At 37.2% G+C, this 22,500-nt stretch overlaps 1 protein-coding gene across 6 annotated transcripts in view; it reads right to left on the reverse strand.

The window, feature by feature from the left end:
- The window catches only part of LOC115219246 (YLP motif-containing protein 1), a 96,795-nt gene extending 74,842 nt beyond the window's left edge, over positions 1–21,953 (reverse strand). For 4 of the 6 annotated variants that reach the window (XM_029789393.2, XM_036509031.1, XM_029789394.2 and 1 more), the window contains exon 1: positions 21,467–21,952. In XM_029789393.2, coding sequence (XP_029645253.1) covers positions 21,467–21,856 — 390 coding nt within the window. In that variant the 5' untranslated portion in view covers positions 21,857–21,952. Of the gene's footprint in view, positions 1–21,466 lie in introns of all 6 variants that reach the window. The other 2 variants (XR_003882296.2, XM_029789395.2) reach the window with 1 other exon arrangement.
- Positions 21,954–22,500: the final 547 nt, after the last annotated feature.

Consider the following 22,500-nt stretch of genomic DNA (forward strand, 5'->3'; position numbering starts at 1 on the left):
ATTTTTATATATATATATATATATACATACACGCACACATATACATACATATCTATATATAAACATACATATCTGTATAGACACATGCACATTTATATACACACATATACACACGTAAAAGACTTTTTCAATTCCTGAGCGTTATACTAATACATCTGTTTGTTTTGTACACCACCTGTCTTCGTCTTTTGTTTTTGTGTGAATTCTCCCTAAATGTACACATACATATATATATACATATCCATATCCATACATATATATATACATACATACACATATACATATTTATATACACATACATACACATATACATATTTATATACACACACATATATACATACAAATACATATACACACATATACATATAGACATATATACACACATATACAAATACACATACATATACACAGATATATACATATATACATACATATATACACATATACATACATATATACACATATACATACATATATACATACATAGATACACACATATACAAATACACATATATATACACAGATATATACACATATATATACACATATACATACATATATAGATATATATACATATACATATATACACATATACATATATACACATACATACATATATACACATACATACATATATACACATATACATACATATATACACATACATACATATATACACATACATACATATATACACATACATACATATATACACATACATACATATATACACATACAGGTATATATACATATAAATATATATATATACATACATATACGTGTATATACACACACATATGTATGTATACGTGTGTGTGTGTATATATATATATATATGTGTGTGTGTTGTGTGTGTGTTTCAATGGCCCACAACTCTTTAATATCCTCCTAAAATAACTGTGACACCTGCACAGTGTGAATGTGTCTTTAAAACGAAACTGGATCCCTTCCTATCAAGGGTTCCAGACAAGCCTGCCTCATCATAGGAAACACAGTTTCAAACGAACTACAATACTCTCCCACCTCTACACCTGGACCAGGCCGAGTTCGCAACCGCTAGGAGGTTGATCAAAGTATTTGAGAAACGTGCTAAAATCGGATAGCAAATAAAGTTTCTTAGACGCTGCCTAAAAAACAACATAATTCCCAATACCTATTTCTTTACTACCCACAAGGGGCTAAACACAGAAGGGACAATCAAGGACAGACAAACGGATTAAGTCGATTATATCGACCCCAGTGTGTAAATGGTACTTATTTAATTGACCTCGAATGGATGAAAGGCAAAGTCGACCTCGGCGGAATTTGAACTCAGAACGTATCAGCAGACGAAATACAGAAAAGCATTTCACCCGGTGTGCTAACGATTCTGCCAGCTTCGCCGCCTTTACCAATAGGAACATACATCTACCCTCATGTTCCCACAGCCTTGCCCTTCAACAATCACTGAAATACATATGTTCATCATCAGAAAAATCACACAGCATCTACCCCAACAATTACATGAGCACATATGCAAATTCTCTGAAATAATATCCAGCATCACATCAACCATTGATCTGAAGAAGGAACTTTATTCTGAAATATTATCAGACTATGGATGACTAAATTACAACAGGTATATAGCCCATTGTTTGTATTATAGTACATTGTTGTACCATTCAAAACTTGTTATTCTTCACAAACAATACACAATGCTTCAAGCGAACTGCAATACTCTTGTATAAATATGTGTGTGTGTGTGTGTGGTGTGTGTGTGTGTGTGTATATATATATATATATAAACTATTTTTAAATGTTTCAGCTTTAAAGCTGCGGTCATGCTGGGGCACCATCGTTGACTGAGCTACACCATTGTTTGGAACCTCCTCTGATATGTGGCATTTGGTCAATAAGGGAGTTTGATGCTGGTGCCCCCATCTGTGTTTCCTATGGTGAGATTGGCTCATCTGGAACCCTTGATAGGAAGGGGTCCAGTTTTGTTTTAAAGACACTTATATCCACACCATGCAAGTCTCTCAGTTATTTTAGAAGGATATTAAAGAACTGTGGGCCCTTGAAGCCCAAGCTGTTGCAGTATCTGGTCCTGTATTTTGATGGCGATGCTGGGATCTTTGGCACTATGCAGTATCCCCCAGTTCTGCAGTTTGAGTAACTTTCAATGCCAAAATTTGGTACAAGGCCATCTAGGATTTTCCAGACATATATCACTGCACATCTTTCTCACCTTCATTCCAGGGAGAAGAGTTTTAATTCTTTCAGTCTTTCCCAGTACCTGATACGTTGCATCGAGATGATTTTCTTAGTGTAGCTGTGTTGGATTGCTTTGAGTTCCACTGTGGATTTTATTTTGTGTGGTGACCATAGTTGGGAGCAGTAGTCCAAGTGGCTGAGAATGTATATCCTCCAAAGGATCATCAATGTCTCCTTTTCTCTTGTTTTGAAAGTTTAAAGGATCCATCCAGCTAGCCATCTGCATCTTATTACCAAATTGGTAATATGCACTTGGAAAGATGCATCATTGCTTATGTCAATGCCCAGGTCACGCACTGATTTTGATTAAGGGATTTCAATTCCTCCTGGGGCAGTGTATCCGACCTGCATGCTGTTTAGCTTTGTGTGCTGGTAACATAGGGCCTGGAATTTTCCTGCATTAAAATGCATGTTGTTGTCCTCCACCCAACTCCCATTGCAGATGTGCAATATTTCCAGAATTCTGTATTGTCTGAGAAACTTTTGTGTCATCTGCATAGCTAGCAAGGGTGGCTATCTTTAGCAGTTGAGGGCATGTCTGAGAGGGCCACTATGAATAGCAGTAGCCCCAAGACAGTGCTCTGTGGAACATCACTTGCTATTTGTGTTTCCTTGGAGGTGGCTCCATTCGCCACTACTGCCTGATGTCTTTCAAAAAGTTGTGCATCCATTCTCCAAGTTTTCCACCTATACCGAGATCATGCAGTTTGTGACATATCATACTATGGTCAACTTTATCAAAGCAAGACATATGACATCCACGCTTGAGTCATTCAGAAGCTGTTTTAACATCCAGTCGTAGTGTTGCAGGAGCTGTGTCAAACAGCTTCTATGCTGGGTGTCGGTCAGCAAGTCATTTTCTTCTAGGAATACGATTAGTTTCTCACAGACTATTCGTTCTATGACTTTACTGATGTGTGAGGTCAGAGTACATAAACATAATTTTTAGCATCTGCTCTGCTTCCTCCCTTATGGATAGGGTATATTATCCCTTCCTTCAATTTGTCTGAAAGCTTACCTCTTGCAAGGAAGCTCTGAAAGAGAAGATGCAGTAGTTTTGTAAGGGCTCGCTTGCATGATTGAAATCCATCTGGGCCAGCAGCTGAGTTTGTGTCAACTTCATCTATGGCCAGTATTACATCTATGTTTATGCACTCAATTTCTTTTTACCTCTTTGGTTTTAGGTAATCATCATCATCATCATCGTTTAGCGTCCGTTTTCCATGCTAGCCTGGGTTGGACGGTTCAACTGGTCTGTGAAGCCAGAAGGCTTCATCGGGCCCAGTCAGATCTGGCAGTGTTTCTACGGCTGGATGCCCTTCCTAACGCCAACCACTCCGTGAGTGTAGTGGATGCTTTTTACGTGCCACCCGCACAGGTGCCAGACAGAGCTGGCAAACGGCCACAAACGGATGGTGCTTTTTATGTGCCACCCGCACAGGTGCCAGACAGAGCTGGCAAACGGCCACAAACGGATGGTGCTTTTTATGTGCCACCGGCACGGGGGCCAGGCGAGGCTGACAACGGACACGAACGGATGGTGCTTTTTACGTGGCAAAGAATTCTGCTGGTCTGTTCACATGCCTGTATCCCAGCAGTGTAGTGAACACACTTTGGAACTGTTCGTTCAGTATTTCACTTACCCTCATGGGATTTCCTGTGAGGGAGTCATCTTTTTGGAAGAGAGGTCCAATCTTGTGGCATATTGTGGCTGTTTCTTTGGCAATCTTAAAGAAAGCCTTAGGAGTTGACTTGATATTTTCTATAACCCAAGCTTCTTTATTTGCCCTCTTCTTTTCATGAGACTGATGCAGATGTTTCTCAATTTCCAATAGCATTCTCTCTAGGCGAGACTTCTCACCACTTTTGGGATGCTTGCTCAGGTGGTTCTCTATCTTTGTCATCTCATAAGAATCTTCCTTTCTCTAGGGATCATGTTTTTGTGTATGTTGGCTTTGCACAATGGGTTAGATCTGTCGCATATGGCTTGTATTATGGACATGAAATGTTTGTTTCATGTCAATGTCTGGTGTGGAGAGACATTTAGGCCAACCCAGTTTGAGGATCTCTTTCTGAATCAACTTCCAGTTTACTTTAGGAAAATTTAGTTTGGAGAGATTTTGGGTGCTTTGTATAGGCTGTATGTCTGCAGGAGCTTTTGGTCCATACATAGACAGCTCTATTATATTGTGATCCGAGATCAGCATCAGTGTCACTTTAACATTATGGATAATATCCATATTGTTTGTGAATCAGAGATCCAGTATATTATTTGCCCTGGTTGGTTGTAGCACAATTTATTCCATGAAAGAGGCATTGGTAAGGTGGAGCAGGGACTCTGCCTATGCTTGCTGTTGGTGTCATTCCTGGGAGAATATATATATAATTGTATTTTTATATAAGCTTAAAGCTCATAGCGATCACCGTCCAATGACTAAGGAAAATAGTCTAATAAAGGAGCATACAAGCCTTCGACAGAAAAAAGAAGTGTTTCCTATCTGCATGGGACACGAACCCACATTCCTTTGTTAATGCAACAAAGTGTGTTACCTTTACACAAGCGAATTAGCACCCTGTTTCTGTCAAATTTAAGAACTATATTAGTTCATATTTGTTTTATGTAAACAAACTTTCTATATGCTTTCAGTGCAAATGGTTTTAATATACAGCACCGTTTTACTATCGAGGGCTTATATGCCTCTTTATTAGACTATTTTCCTTACCTACTTATGACACTTGTGAAGACCTGTTGAGGCAAGTGTGTGACACTTGTGTAGACCTGTTGAGGCAAGTGAAAATCAAATCAAATCAAATCAAACCAAATCAAAATAGATGAACATCAATGGAATTTGTATCTTTGTGGTACCAGTACCGTTGGCACACAAGAAAACCATCCGAACGTGGCCGTAGCCAGTACCGCATCGACTGGCCTCTGTGACGTGGGCACATAACAAACACCATCCGATCGTGGCCGTTCGCCAGCCTCATCTGGCACCTGTGTCGGTGGCACATAAAAACACCAACCGAAGACCCGGCAAGACTAGTCAGGCCATAACCCGTGGCCCCTACCTGGACGTAGTCAGTCCACCTGTGCATACCTTCCTTCTTGTGACACTTGTGAAGACCTGTTGAGGCAAGTGAAAATCAAATCAAAACAAATCAAAATAGATGAACATCAATGGAATTTGTATCTTTCTGGTACCAGTGCCGGTGGCACACAAAAAAATCATCCGAACGTGGCCGTAGCCAGTACCGCATAGACTGGCCTCCGTGCTTTGGGGACGTAACAAACCCATCCGATCGTGTCCGTCCGCCAGCCTCATCTGCACCTGTGTCGGTGGCACATAAAAACACCATCCGAGCGTGGCCGTCTGCCAGCCTCGTCTGGCACCTGTGTCGGTGGCACATAAAAACACCATCCGAGCGTGGCCGTTCGCCAGCCTCGTCTGGCACCTGTGTCGGTGGCACATAAAATCACCCACTACACTCTCGGAGTGGTTGGCGTTAGGAAGGGCATCCAGCTGTAGAAACACTGCCAGATCTGACTGGCCTGGTGCAGCCTTCGGGCTCCCCAGACCCCAGTTGAACCGTCCAACCCATGCTAGCATGGAAAACGGACGCTAAATGATGATGATGATGTTGCACAGTGATTGCCATAGGCTTATTATTATTATTTACCGGATTGTAAAACACAGTGCCATATATCAAAACCATTTGCACCAGCATATATATATATATATATTATATATATATATATATATATAAATGTGTGTATGTGTGTGTATGTATGTGTGTGTGTATGTGTGTGTATGTATGTGTGTGTGTACGTGTGTGTATGTACGTGTGTGTATGTACGTGTGTGTATGTACGTGTGTGTATGTACGTGTGTGTATGTGTGTGCGTATGTTTCTGTATATATGTGTTTGTGTATATGTGTGTATGTGTTTGTATATGTATGTACGTGTGTGTATATATGTGTGCGTATATGTGTATATGTGTGTGTATATGCGTGTGTATATGTGTGTATATATGTGTGTGTGTGTATATGGTGGTTGTCTACTCCTTATGCAGAGTTTGACCACCTCCTGTACCTACACCTTAGCACCATCACAGCATCTGATGTGGCTTTTTAAACCAGACAATGTTCTGAAAACACACCCACATAGATTGCAACTCCGATTTGGACCACTGAGAGCTGCAGATAAGCTCTGCTCTTTGTGGGTCTTAAAATGTCTTTTGAGGCCTCCGTTAAATTTGCAAACCTTCTGGTATACACTGCATTCAAAGGTGTATGCAGACATATAGGCAGAATAGTTGGTGGAGGTTCGTTTTCCATGCATTCGCAGATGAGATTTGAGGCCAGCAAAAGACAGGCATGGTCTGTCACAGACTGTGCACACAAAAAGGTCATTGTCATTCACCTTCTTGATCGTTACATTCTTCCTCAGATCTCTTTTGAATCTTACTTGCGTTATCCTGGCCTCTTTAAGTGCTTTCACTCCACTCCACACCTTTGTTTGCCATCTAACTCGATCCAAAGCAAGGGTTTCTCTATCTTCTGGAACCATTCCAAGTGACTTCATAGTAGTCCTTATGCCATCTTAAATCATTTTTTAGGTTTACACCAATAGCGTTTCCCCTCTGCAAGCTCACCATAAAACAGCTGTTTCGGCATGCATTCATCCGCCATTCGAACAATATGGCCACACCCTCTCAAGCAGTTCCTCAAAATCATAGCTTCAATTGAGGTGTTGCCTGCAGATGCAAGGACATCTGTGTTTGGAGTAAAAGAACTCCATTTAATTTTTTAAATGTGATGAAGGCATTTTTGGTGGAATTGTTCTAACAATTTAAAGTGTCTTTCATAAGTCCAGTTTCACAGGAATACAACAGGAATGGTAAGACAAATGATTTGTAAAGAGCCAGTTTTTTATTCTTATTTATAAGTCGCTGGCACCAAACACATGACTCCAAGCCACCAAATGCTTTTGCTGCCCTTTGAATTCACAGCTGTATTTCTGTATCAAGATTTCCATCATTCTGAACAGAGCTTCCAAGGTAGACGAACGAATCGACAACCTCAAGTAACTTTCCCTTAAAACTTTTAGTGGGGTTACAAACAGCACCACACGCAGGTTGATGCATAACAACTGTTTTTTTTCAAGTTGATGGTCAAGTCAAAATCATCACAAACTGAGTCAAATGCAGATACAAGAGATTGCAAACCTGTTTCAGAATGACTGACAAGATCGCAATCGTCAGCATATAAAAGTTCCCTAATGAGTGAAGTAAAAACATTCATTTTGAATTTCAGTCTGGACAGATTAAAAACATTCCCTGTTGGTCGATATTTTATGTAAATACCCTCCTCAGAGTTTTGAAAAGCATGTTACAACACAACAGTAAAGTATATTGCAAAGAGGGTAGGTGCATCAAGGTCTCCTTGCTTTACTCCATTTTCCACAGCAAAAGATTCAGAGAGCCTACCACCAAAATTAACTCTCACTTTCATATCTTGATGCAAAGCCCTGATCATATTTACAAATTTTTCTGGGCAACCTATTTTCCTTAAAATTAGCCACAAAGCATTTCGATTAACAGTATCAAATGTTTTGCTCAAATCAACAGAGCAATGGTATGCAGCAAGATTCTGTTCAATGCACTTTTCTTGTAACTGTCTGACAGTAAAGGTACAATCAGCTGTGCCCTTGGAGAAACGAAAACCACACAGACTCAGACACTATATTTGAAATTATAAAGGTATTTAAACATTCTAACAAAATGCAGTCGAGTACCTTTCCAACTACAGACAAAAGCAAAATCCCACGAAAATTACCACACAGATCCTTTGGCCCTGATTTATACAAGGAGACTGAAATGGCATCAATCCAGCCTTGAGTCACTTACTCAGTTCTCCAACAGTGACAAATTAATATATTTAACAATTCAAACATTTTATCACCCCTTATTGTTATTCAGCTTATTCACAGCTAAATAAATGTCATTTAGAATTGGTTCAAATGCCATCTCTTCTATAACTGGAAAGTATTCAGTTTTTTCTATCGTCCTCATGCCAACGGATGATGGTCTATAAAAAAGTGCAGAAAAATGTTCTACCCAACGCTTATAAATAGAAGCGATGTCAGTCAGAAGAAAACATCCATTTGCTGTTCTCGCTGGAGCTATTGAAGATTTTGGACCATATACCTCCTTAACATAAGAGTACAAACCCTTGGCATAATTTCTCTCAGCTGCTTCTTGTGCCCCTTTTGCTCTATCATTCCACCATTCCTGTTTAATTTTCCTTAGAGCAGTCTGCAATTTCCTTTTCAGCTTTTGTAAGCTTCATTTGAGTTTGGGTTCAAGGACTGAGAAAGTATTGCCTAAGTTTTGTTTTTCTAAAAGTAGATTGTGAATTTCTGCTGATCTATCTGAGAACCAGTCACTAGGCTTATGTGATTTAAATCCCACTGACGAACCTGCAGTCTGAAATACTTTTGTTTTGAAATCTTCCCATAGATTGTTTGGATCAAGACAGATACCTCCTATAACATTGTGGAATCTTTGCAAGTTGCTTGATAATTTAAAGTTTGCAACATTTAACTTCTTGGGTACCTTAGGACCAGACTGCTGATTTTTAGGCATTATCGAAAAATCTATTTTTCCAAGCACTAGATGATGGTCAGTCCAGCTCTCTGCCCCTCTCATGGCCTGAACGCTAGAAACATCTTTCATATCATGTTTTCTGATCAGAATATAATCTATGAGATGCTAGCGCTTAAATATTGGGTGCATCCAGATAGCTTTATATTTATTTTTCTGCTTAAACAGTGTTGGTGACAACCAGATTATTCTCAGTACAAAGCATGAAAAGAGCCACTCCATTTTTATTGCATTTTCCAATCCCATGTCTATCTAAAATAGGCCACGAAACAGTTCTTTCCAACTCTTGCTCTGAAAGAGCCACCATGAACAGTAGTGGCTCCAATACAGTTCCCTGGGGCACTCCACTTTCTATTAATGTCTTTGTGGAAAGGGCTCCATTGGCTGCTACAGTCTGGCTTCTGTCTTTTAAGAAGTCATACAACCACTCTCCAATTTTCCCAGTTATGCCAAGTCTCTGTAGTTTGTGACATATCACTCCATGATCAACCTTATCAAAAGCCAAAGTCAAGATATATCACATCTACATTTGAGTGATTCATTGTTTCAACAATCAATCATAGTGTTGTAAAAGCTGTGTAAGGGAGCATCTGCCTGGGCGAAAGCCATGCTGGGTGTCAGGAAGCAAGTTTAGTATCTTCAAGGAACACAGTTTCTTCCTCACAATGCACTCAATGACTTTGCTGGAAGTTAGAGAGACAGATCTATAATTCTTAGCATCTTCTCTGCTACCTCCCTTATGGATAAGGCATATAATGCCTTCCTTTAACTTTTTTGGAAGTCACCCTGTTGTGAGGAAGCTCTGGAAGGGAATCTCAAATGGTCTAGCTAGAGCCCTTTTGCATTTCTTTAGGAGGATTGTTGGGAATCCATCAGGGCCTGTTGCTGAGTTTGAGTTCATCTCATCAATAGCTGATATCACATCAGTTTCCTCTATGTTGATGCTGTCAATAATTGCCATTTTGTTCTGTAGATCTGTGGAGCCAAAGAACTCATCAGGCATAGCTACTTGCAAGTGTCCCAGAGGAGTTGTAAAAGCACTTTTGTATTGCACATTCAATATTTCACTGATCCCCTGGGGGTCTGCAGTCAGAGCCATTTTCTTCAAGTATGTATGTATGTGTGTGTGTGTATATATATATATATTCACATATGTATATATAAATATATGAATCATCATCATCATTTAACATCCACTTTCCATGCTGGCATAGGTTGGACGGTTTGACTGAGGACTGGCTAGGCAGGAGAATGCAACAGGCTCCAATCTGTTCAGGCAATGTTTCTACAGCTGGATGCCAACTACTCTGAGAGTGCAGTTGGTGCTTCATATGTGGCACCGGCATGGGGGCCAGTTAGGCAGCACTGGCATCGATCACACTCGAATGGAACTTTTCATGTGCCACCAGCACTAGCATCGGCCATGCTCAAATGGTGCATCATATGTGCCACCTATACAGGTGCCTGTCAGGCGGCACTGGCATCAGCCATGATAACGATTTCACTTGACACAACAGGTCCTCTTAAGCACAGTATATTGTCCAACGATTTAAGAGTACTTTTAAACGAGCCAGTAATGCAACACTGGCATAGGCCACAGCTACGTATCTCCAAAGGTCTCGGTTGCTTGTCATTGCCCCGGTGAGGCCCAACATTAGATGGTTGTGCTTCACCATTTCATCCCAGGTCTTCCTGGGTACACCTCTTCTACAGGTTCCCTCCACTGTTAGGCTGTAATACTTCTTCACACAGCTGTCCTCATCCATATACAATACATGACCATACCAGTGCAGTAATCTCTCTTGCACACCACATCTGATGCTTCTTAAGACCAACTTTTCTCTCGGAGGGCTTACACATCCAGCAGAGCATACTAGCTTCATTTCTTTCAAGCCTACGCATGTTCGCAGCAGTCACAGCCCATGATTCACTACCGTATAGCATGGCTGTTCGCATACATGCACCATACAGTCTACTTTTCACTCTGAGGGGCCCTTTGTTACCAGCAGAGGTAGGAGCTCCCTGAACTTTGCCCAGCCTATTCTTATTCTAGCTGCTACATATACAAAATATATATACATATATGCATACACATACATATATATGCATACACATACACACATAATTGCTAACTGACCCTCTGTTGGTTATGACGAGTGTTCGGTTGAGCCATTCAACAGAACAGCCTGCTTGTGAAGTTAACATGCAAATGTCTGAGCACTCAGACAAGCATACCTTTGATGTAGTTCTCAAGAAAATTCAGAGTGATACAGGATGAATTACAGATACAACTCACTTTTTGCCAGCTGAGTGAACTGGAGCACTAATAAAGTGTCTTGCTCAAGCACACAACACACTGCCAGGAACTGAACTCATGTCATTACAATTTGTGAGCTAAATACCCTAATCCTTAAGCATACATACATACATGTATGCCTCTGTGTGTGTGTGTGTATATATATATATATATACATACACACATACACATGTATATTCATATATACTTAAATACATATGTACATAAGTATATGTGTCAGTGTCACTTTGTCTTGCTTGACATCAGATGGTAGTTGTAAATAAGTGTCTTCATTTGCAATATAATGCCTAGTTACGAGGAAACATTATCTTGCTAAGAAACAAGTCAGAGCTGGCATGAGGAAGGGAACCTATATAGAAAATCTAAGTAAAACCTATCCAACACATGCAACCATAGAAAAGTGATTGTCAAATGATATTTGCATACACACACATACATATATGCATACACACATATGCACATACACACACATCTATACACGCATACACACATTATGGCTGCTCCCTCGTTATCGAGTATGGCCATTGCACGAAGCTTAACTGTTACTGGTGCTGTGATCAAATATGACTTTTTAGCCCAGCTAAAGATCTACAATGTCTTGTACAAAATTGGCAACTAAAACCTTTATATACACACACACATACATATATGCATACATAACCACATACATACACATATATATATATATATATATATATACACACACACACACACACATACATAACCACATACATATATATACACACACACACACATATAAATACTCATATATTCACAGGTGTGCAGTTGGCCCTACTGGGAGTGGGAAGTCCCTCTGGTGTTGTCATCTCTCTAGGAGAAGGAAACTAAGAGAAAACTTGTGACACTGACAATATTCGATGATGTAGACTAGTTTTTCTTTTCGAGTTTATGTTGTCCATGTTCAGGGAGTGGGATTGGATCTGTGCAAATCCTTTCCCCACTATGAAAAATATCATCATGCACAGGCATCACTTTAAAAAAAAAAAAAAGACCTATCACAAAAATGGCTGGTTGTAGCCTTCACCTGTGTGGCACTTTCAATCAGGCAATGGTAATATTCAAATACAAGTTTGCAGCCATCATGTAACCACATGATTCTTGACGATATTTTCCCCTCCATCTTGGTTGGACTTTCCTGCTTCCAAAGAAGTGCTATGCTCAAAGCATAAAGCTACTACTCTTTTCCTTCTCTAAGCGTCTTATTAATTAATACATGGCTTGTGCTACGTCCACATGTTTGTTTTTTCTTTTCCTCTGTGTTTTTTTGAATTGACTATGCACACACACACACACATATATATCTATATATAGGGAGAGTTTACAAAAAAAACAAAAGACGAAGACAGGTGGTGTACAAAACAAACAGATGTATTAGTATAACGCTCAGGAATAGAAAAAGTATTTTACGTTTATATATATGCATTTATATATTTATATAAAGCGTTATGCAAAAATAGGTATACAGTTATGAAAAAAGAAAACATGTACAATACCCATTTTTATCAAAAAAATTAAAAGCTACGATAAAAGTATTATAGTTATGATAAATGTATTGTTATGATTAACCCTTTCATTACTGTATTTATTTTGAGATGCTCTGTGTTTCTTTCAATTACTTTAAATATAACAAAGAATTTAGTAAAATAATTTAGTTATCATTCAGCTGGTGTTAGGAACATAAATTGTGACTAAGGTTTGGGGGAAGATTTTAATTCAGAACTTTTGAAAACAAGACATTTATACTGAGAGCCAGAGCCGGTTTCAGCCGGGTTGGTAACGAAAGGGTTAATGACACTGAAATACCAAAAATGAGGCTAACTAATTTAATGTGCTAATAATTTTAACCAATGTGATACTTACTGTATACCTACTTTTGCACCACCTCCCTGTATTCACATACAAACACACACATATATATATATATAGATACATACATTCACACACATACATATGTATTTATATACAGAGACAGCTAGAAAGATTTCAATGATTCTATATGTAATCACTACCTTAGATTTGAAACCTCTATATACACACATACACAGGAACACAAGTGACTGCCTTACCAATTAAAAATCAGACACACACTGAAGCTTAACTTCTATTGTGGCTAAATATCCCATTTATTTCACCAATTTCCAATTTACCTCTGTTAGCACTCACTTTACTACACTACATTGCCAAACTTCGTAAAATATTGCACCTCCTTTGCAAGTGTTTGAGGAGAAAAAAAAGCAATCAATGAGATTGTGCTATGAACTTTGGGACATGTAATAAAGTGCATGTTTGTTTCTTGTTGGATTTTCATTCACAAGCACAGCCAAAACAGAAGAGAGAACACTATTTTATAAGCAACACTTTATGCTTTCTCTATCTGGAGATAAAGCAAGTACCAGACAAAGTACTTGCTTTCTCTGTGTGGAGATATAGCAAATATCATGCAAAGTACTAGAGTTGATACAACTAGTATCACAGCATGGTTGCAGTTCGCAAAGTATAAGTAAATAGAAAGGACAGAATATTAGAACTTTACATGTCATTCAATTAGGAAATTATCGGATGAATTTTTTTTGTTCAGTTCACTTTGTGCACTTTGGGCAAGTGTCTTTAACAACAGCCCCAGGCCAACTAATGACATGCGAGTGGATTTGGAAGATGGAAACTGAAAGAAGCATACATGCATGTGTGCTTGTGTGTGTGTGTGTGTGCATAAGTATATAAAAACCATTAAAATCAGGAGGTATGAGAGGTAAATGTATTTTTATTTCACCTTGTGACCATCTTTAGGATTATGGCAGTTTCGCAGCCTTCTTTATGTATTAATTTCAGTGTAGAAGAAATTATGTTTACATGTTTTCATTACTATGCATGCTTTGCATTGTACAACACAATCATATATTTACAAGTCAATGCAATTACAGAAAGCTAGCTCATCAAATCACCAGAACATCATGGTTACACCGATTCAACTCTTAACAGACACAAAATTCTCTCTTTATACATACAATGTATGGAAGATGGAGACTAGATAAAATTCACTTGGTTTGGTAGGTGTAAATAGAGATATGTTGCGCCATATCACTTAAGGTGCTAGATGGAAATTCAATTGACTATTGTTAACATAAAATAAAAACAAAGGAATAAGGAGGAAGTGAAATAGAGTAAATAAAAAAAATTAATAGCTTAACAAAAATACTTAAAAATAGACATACAAAAATATAATATAATTAAATGGGGGAATAAATAGCTGGAGATATAAATGTTAAATCAAGAAATAGTACTGAACAACATTGAGGTTCAAATAGACTTAAAAGGACAAAAGACATGGGTCCTTAAATTTTAATCACACTTTCCAACCATTCCTCAAAAAGATTTTCAAGCCAACTGAATTGTAGGAAAACGAAAATCTAACACACACACACCTACATAGAAGCATATGCACATAAACTTATCAACATACTAACAAGTATAAAAGTACACAAAGTGTGTAGGTGTATGCATGTATTTGTGTGTGAGCTAGCTAGCTTTATTTGCATCGATTTGTGAATATATAAATGTATTGTATAACGCCAAGCATGCATATCAATGCAGAACTTCTTCCACACTGAAATTAATATTACACGAAGAAGGTTGCAAAACTAAGTATGTTACATGGCTAATATATATAATTCTTTACTGCCCACAAGGGGCTAAACATAGAGGGGACAAACAAGAACAGACAAACGGATTAAGTTGATTATATCGACCCCAGTGCATAACTGGTACTTTATTTATCGACCCCGAAAGGATGAAAGGCAAAGTCGACCTCGGCGGAATTTGAATTCAGAACGTACCGGCAGACGAAATACGGCTACGCATTTCGCCCGGCTTGCTAACATTTCTGCCAGCTCACCGCCTTCAATATGGCTAATATATATATATATATATATATATATATCCCATACGTCCTTAGCTGTTTGTACACTCTACATTACACGTCTCTGTATTGGGTGACTATGTGGACTGATAGCCAAATCTGTAAGAGGAGCTTTCTGTCATAGCTACATGATTCTCTGAATCCATTTCTTATACTACAAATTTATTAACAGAGTAACATTAAGGTGGTGTTCCTGCATGGTCGCAGTCAAATGATTGAAACAACAGAGTGTCTAAAAATTTGTATATACATGTATGTATATATCTATGTTTTGTCTTCTAATACTGCTTGACAACTGGTCTTGGTTTGTTTATGACCCCATAACATGGCTTTGGCGAAAGGGATTAACAGAACATGTACAGGCTTTAACCCTTTTGTTACCGTATTTATTTTGAGATGCTCTGTGTTTCTTTCAATTACTAACACAGAATTTAGTAAAATAACTTAGTTATCATTCATCTAGTGTTAGGAACATAAATTGTGACTGAGGTTTGGTGGAAGATTTTAATTCAAAACTTATGAAAGCAAGACATTTTGTACTCAGAGCCGGTTTCAGCCAGGTTGGTATTGAAAGGGTTAAAGTGTGTTCTGAGACCAATTTGACTAAATCCGTCATGGCAATGTTGTTTCAGTATGGCCACAGTTCAATGATTAAATTAAATAGGTATCATTACCATTATTAATAATAATGATAATAAAGTGCCTAGCAAGTTTATACCTTTGTAAAAATACAAACAAAATTTAGTAGGGTATTAAAATACCACACACATGGTGTAATGTGATGAATATTTCAGAAATAGATGTTTTGTGTTAAGTCTGGATGAAGAGCTTTGTGTATATTTATAATACAGAAAGTGAAATCAATTGATCCCAGAATACACACATTCCTTACTTCTGTAGTTCATACAAGGCAAGCCTTTCTGTTATGTTTGTTACATTTGCCATGTATTTTAATAGTAAATTGTGAATTTTGTTTATATATATATATATATATATATATATAGGGCATTAGATGTGGTGTGCAAGAGAGACTGCACTGGTATGGTCATGTATAAAGAAATGCTGATCTCTGTGGAGGAAACCTGCGATAGAGGTAGATCCAGGAAGACATGGGACGAAGTGGTAAAGCATGATCTTTAAACTTTGGGCCTCATGGAGGCAATGACTGGTGACCAAGACATTTGGTAATATGCTGTGCTTGAGAAGACCCATGAAGCCAAATGAAATCGTAGTCGTGCCCAATGCTGGCGTCACATAACTGGCACCCATACCAGTGGCACATAAAAAGCACCTTTCGAGTGTTAGGCCTCATGGAGGCAAGGTGGCACGTGAAAAAGCACCTTTCAGGTGTTGGGTCTCACAGAGGCAATGGCAAATGACTGAAACCTTTGGTATTATGTCATGCTTGAGAAGAAGATCCATCAAGCCAAGTAAAATCGCAGTCGTGGAAAATGGCACCCGTGCCGGTGGCACGTAAAAGCACCCATTACACTCTTGGAGTGGTTGGCATTAAGAAGGGCATCCAGCCGTAGAAACCATGCCATTGCATGGAACCTTGGGCAAGTGTCTTCTACTATAGCCTCAGGATGACCAAAACTATGTCAGTGAATTTGGTAGACGGAAACTAAAAGAAGCCTGTCGTATGTGTGTGTCTGTCCCTCCGAAAAAACCGCATGACAACCGGTGCTGGTATTTACGTCCCCCTAACTTAACGGTTCGGCAAAAGAGACCGACAGAATAAGTACCGGCTTTAAAAAAAAAAAGTACTGGAGTCGATACATTCGATTAAAAATTCAAGGCAGTGAATGACCGAAACAATTATATATATATATATATATATATATATATATATATATATACTTAAGTTTAAGCAAATATGTGATGATAGCCTCAAACAATTTGTAATTTATCTTCGAATATGTCTTAGTATACGACCCTTGTGGTTTCAATTCTTGAAGATTTTCGAAAAAGCTTGAGTAAAACACACCAAACTCTATATTAAGTTATTGACCAAATGAGATCTCACTACAGAATCTCAAAAGATTTTGATTACAAGTGAAATTCAAATATGAAATTTTATTTATTAATTTATCTAGTACGGTCTGGCCTGAAGCAGTTTGTGATATTTAAAAGTAATAAAGGCGCCGAGCTGGCAGAATCGTTAGCACGCCAGACAAAATTGCTTAGCGGTATTTCTTCCGGCATTACGTACTGAGTTCAAATGTCACCGAGGTCGACTTCACCCTTTCGAGGTCAATAATATAAATACCAGCCGATGTAATCGGCTAGCCTCCACCACCACATAAGATTTCATGCCCTTTACCTACAGTTGAAATTATATTAAAAGTGTTAAGTAATGTAAATCGAAAATCAAAGCATTGTTAAATTCTTTTTTAAAAAATTATTTCACCACATGATGATGCATTTTCTAATCAGACGTGAAAAAGGTCACGATCAATGGACCTATGTCGGTCCTTCCAGGTCGGAGAGATCAATATGGACGACATTCGACCTTAATAACCGTTCGTAAAAGCCAGCAGGGAGAGTGTATATAGGAGAGAATACCAGAGGACAAAACATGCGTAGAAGGGAGTGTATATATGTATGTATGTATAAATTTGTATCTGGGTTACGTAAAACTCGTTTGGAGACAAGATAGGATGACTTCGACTAGTAGTGTTTTCAATTCTAACAAAATACAACACACTCTTTAATATCAGTCGTAAAAAAAAAAAATTTTTAACTGGCTCATCAAGGAATTCCTCTTGGTAGTAGTTTGACTGACTAGAAATAACAGTCAAATCGTCAACAACAATATAAATGCCGTCTTGGGAAAAAAAAAGTATACATTATATCATATAGCCTTACATACGCAATACGAGGGGAAATGACGTTGGTCATTCATTACTGAACGAGTTTAGGTCAAAATTCACTTTGGAGCGCAATTAGAAATTCAAAACCCGTGAAAGATATTCAAAAATTGCCTACATGAGTCACGATCCTGTCGTGTGCTGTCTTTATTTCACGGCAAAGTGATGGATGATGTCTGTGGAGGAATCAGACCTCTGTAATAAAATACATAGGAAGTTCATTCCCAACTCGATGCCACTATTATTTATAAAAAAACTGGCTCTGGGACCCCAAAGCAAAGCATCATCCGTCCGATGAACCAATCAAAAGGCGCTTTTGCGTGGTAGCTCCACTTGCGCCAAATAGCAGCTAAATCTTCCTTAAATCTCAATAGACAGTCTACAATTTTTTTCTTTTTTTTTAACGGAGCGGGCATGGCTGGAATGCTCTTGATCACGGATTAGCTCGAACAGGGGGCTCACCTGAAGGTATAAAAGAACAACAAACGAGCGACCGACCGACCGACCGGCAAGCACTGCTGCAGTTTTCTAGGAAATGTATCTTAAAGTCGGTGAAAACGACGAAAATACGTGAAAATATAGACAGGTCATCGACCTGAAACACGTTAGGCTTCGTAACAAAGTTACAAAATATGCGCGCGTGTGCGTGTACAAGATATACACATCACGCTTTTATTTGTACTTATATATATTGAAGACGAGAGATATTCGTCTTAAATAAGAATGAAAGAAAATAACTTTGTAATATAACGATGTGAGATAAGAGGAAGGGAGACGCGCACGGAAGAGAGAGAAAAATTGAGATGGAGATAAAAAGAAGAGAGTGTGGAGGATTGAAAGTGAAATGAAATGAAATGAAAGATAAATTAGGAGAGAGGAAAGTGAGGCGAATTGAGGGGAAAGAGAAGAGAGGATTGGGGGTAGAGAGAAAGAGAGAAGCAAGAGTGAAATTAACTGAAAGAAAAAAAAGAGACAAGACAAGTGAAGGAAAGTGATGAGGAGAGGAAGAGAGACAGACTAATTTGCAAGCAGGAATAGGGAGGGTGTGGAATGGGGGACAAAAAAAAAGAGAGCGTGACTGAAATTCATCTACAATAAAAGCTTGAAAAAATTGTAACGGTGTTCAGTTGTGACTAAATCTCTTCTACACACAGACAGACATATAGATAGAGAGAGAGAGAGAAGATGAAATATGCCCCCCCCCCCACCATAAAAAAATTATTACCAAAAATATAAACAGCTTTTTTTAATATCTAACTTCGTGGATATGTAAAGAGTGAAAAGGTATTCAACTAATAATCTAGTTTGAAATTATATATATATATATATATATATAATATACATACACATTTTATTATATAACAGGTATATAACACGAAGAGAGATTCTATATAAAACATGGATTTACTGTTGCCAGTTAACACTATTGAATTTATCACAACAAAAGGTTAGGTGCATGAGTGTGTGTGTGTATATATATATATATATATATACACACAATCATATATACATACATATATGTCGGTGTGTGAATTTTACAAAAATTGCAGTTCGGTGCTTCAATTTTTCTGTTGCACTCGAGCACAATCAAACGAAAAGGAAAAAAAAAAAAAAAACGACCGTCAACCGCAATATTTTTTTTTTTAAAGACTAATTATCTAACAGTTTAGCTTATAAAGAAAGCATATTTCTCCGGCTGCTGCTCGCGGAAGAAATATAAAAAAAAAGAACCCCCTCCCCCACATACACACAAAGAACTAGCATCAGTACCTCACCCGACACTCCTCCATGTCAATTAATGAACGGCTGTATATTAAAGTATATACTAATAAAGTTATATACATTCACGCATAAATATATATTATTTGTAACTTTACTCTTGTACAAACAGTATTATTTTACTGTATGATGAATACTGTAAAAACAGATTTTATATATAGTGGAATAATTGTTGATGATCTCTTTATAATATATATATATATATATATATATATATATATATATTATATATATAGCGAGAGAGAGAGATATATATATATACTGATTTTTATAACATCACAAAATATAACTACTATTTATATATATAATATATATATATATATATATATATATACTGAGATGATGTATAATAATAAAATATAGCCACGGTGTGTGTGTATATATATTTATATATATATATATATATATATATGTATATATATATACATGTGTGTGTAAGAGATGTGTATGTCTATAGTAGATAGGTTGATAGCCTTCGTGTAATCGTTGATACTTTAGAAAATATAAATAGGCAGTCTGCAAAGGTTAATTCGTATAATAACGAGAGAAAAAATATATATGTACGAGTTATCAACGAATGACAAACATCCATACAGTCTGTATCTTACATTATATATATATATATATATAGCTACTATCTTCCTGATTCTTTCTTTCATTTAGTTTTTTATATATTTTTACACACAATGGAAAAATTAAAAAATAATCTTTTTTTTTTTAAAGACTAATTATCTAACAGTTTAGCTTATAAAGAAAGCATATTTCTCCGGCTGCTGCTCGCGGAAGAAATATAAAAAAAAAGAACCCCCTCCCCCACATACACACAAAGAACTAGCATCAGTACCTCACCCGACACTCCTCCATGTCAATTAATGAACGGCTGTATATTAAAGTATATACTAATAAAGTTATATACATTCACGCATAAATATATATTATTTGTAACTTTACTCTTGTACAAACAGTATTATTTTACTGTATGATGAATACTGTAAAAACAGATTTTATATATAGTGGAATAATTGTTGATGATCTCTTTATATATATATATATATATATATATATATATATATATATATAGATATATATATATATATAGCGAGAGAGAGAGATATATATATATACTGATTTTTATAAACATCACAAAATATAACTACTATTTATATATATATATATATATATATATATATATATATATATACTGAGATGATGTATAATAATAAAATATAGCCACGGTGTGTGTGTATATATATTTATATATATATATATATATATATATATGTATATATATATACATGTGTGTGTAAGAGATGTGTATGTCTATAGTAGATAGGTTGATAGCCTTCGTGTAAATCGTTGATACTTTAGAAAATATAAATAGGCAGTCTGCAAAGGTTAATTCGTATAATAACGAGAGAAAAAATATATATGTACGAGTTATCAACGAAATGACAAACATCCATACAGTTCTGTATCTTACATTATATATATATATATATATAGCTACTATCTTCCTGATTCTTTCTTTCATTTAGTTTTTTATATATTTTTACACACAATGGAAAAATTAAAAAATAATCTTTTTTTTTTTAAATAAAAGATAGGAAAACCGTCAAATAAATAAAAAAATAATGCAAGTTAACCAACCTTGGAATCTTCGTCTGGAGGTGGTGGATCTGGAGGTAATGGGGGTTTCTCTTCGGTTGGAGGAGCTGGGGGTTTAGGTGGTGCTGGATTAGAAGGTAGCGGAGGAACTGGAGGACATCCAGCAGATGCTAAAATGTTACTAACGCTTCCAGCAGCAGCGGTATTGGCGTGTTGTTCTAAAGCAGAAGCTGTTGAAGCTACGACTGATAGTGGATTCAAAGACGGGAAGACCATGGGGGGAAGTTGGCCGCCCGTATTCCATTGATGAGGTTGACCGCTGGTCGCTGTGGCTTCCTGTGCACCAGGATAAAGTGGGTACATCATATTAGGTTGCGCGAAAAAGGGTGGGGGAACGGCCCCCAGGCCGAGCTGTTGCCAATTACCAAACATTGAGAAGATAAAAGAAACAAACGACTACACTGCAACTTCCATCTTTCAGTGTTAAAAGACGACAAAATGGCGACCTGTTTCTATTACCGGATGTTGACTGTAGTTATCTGCTCCTGGCTAGGTCAGAGTTACCTGTTCTTGATTATTGATGCTTTATCCTTCTTTCCATAACATAAAAATTTTAAAAATTAAATTTCTTTTCATTCATAGAAACAAACAAAAAAGCGAAAAGCAAAACCCACAAGAATGATTGTATTGTGATTGCACTATAGTGTTTAAATTGACCCAGTCAATCGTCTATTTATATTTTGGTTACAAAGATAACTCACCTAAATATATGTAGGCGTATATAGATATGTGAATATGCGTGTACGTGCGCGCGCGTATATTACACATATAAAAAGATATATATTTATAATAAATATATCAATATATATATCAACATTTATTTATCATCGTTTAACGTCCGTTTTGAATGCTAGCATGGGTTGGACGGTTTGACCGGAGTCTGGGAAGACAGGAGGCTGCACCAGGTTCCAGTCTTATCTGGCAGTGTTTCTACAGCTGGATGCCCTTCCTAGCGCCAACCACTCCGTGAGTGTAGTGGGTATATATACATACATTTTATATATATATATATATAT

The sequence above is a fragment of the Octopus sinensis genome, linkage group LG14 (assembly GCF_006345805.1).
Source record: "Octopus sinensis linkage group LG14, ASM634580v1, whole genome shotgun sequence".
Classification (NCBI taxonomy): Eukaryota; Metazoa; Mollusca; class Cephalopoda; order Octopoda; family Octopodidae; genus Octopus; species Octopus sinensis.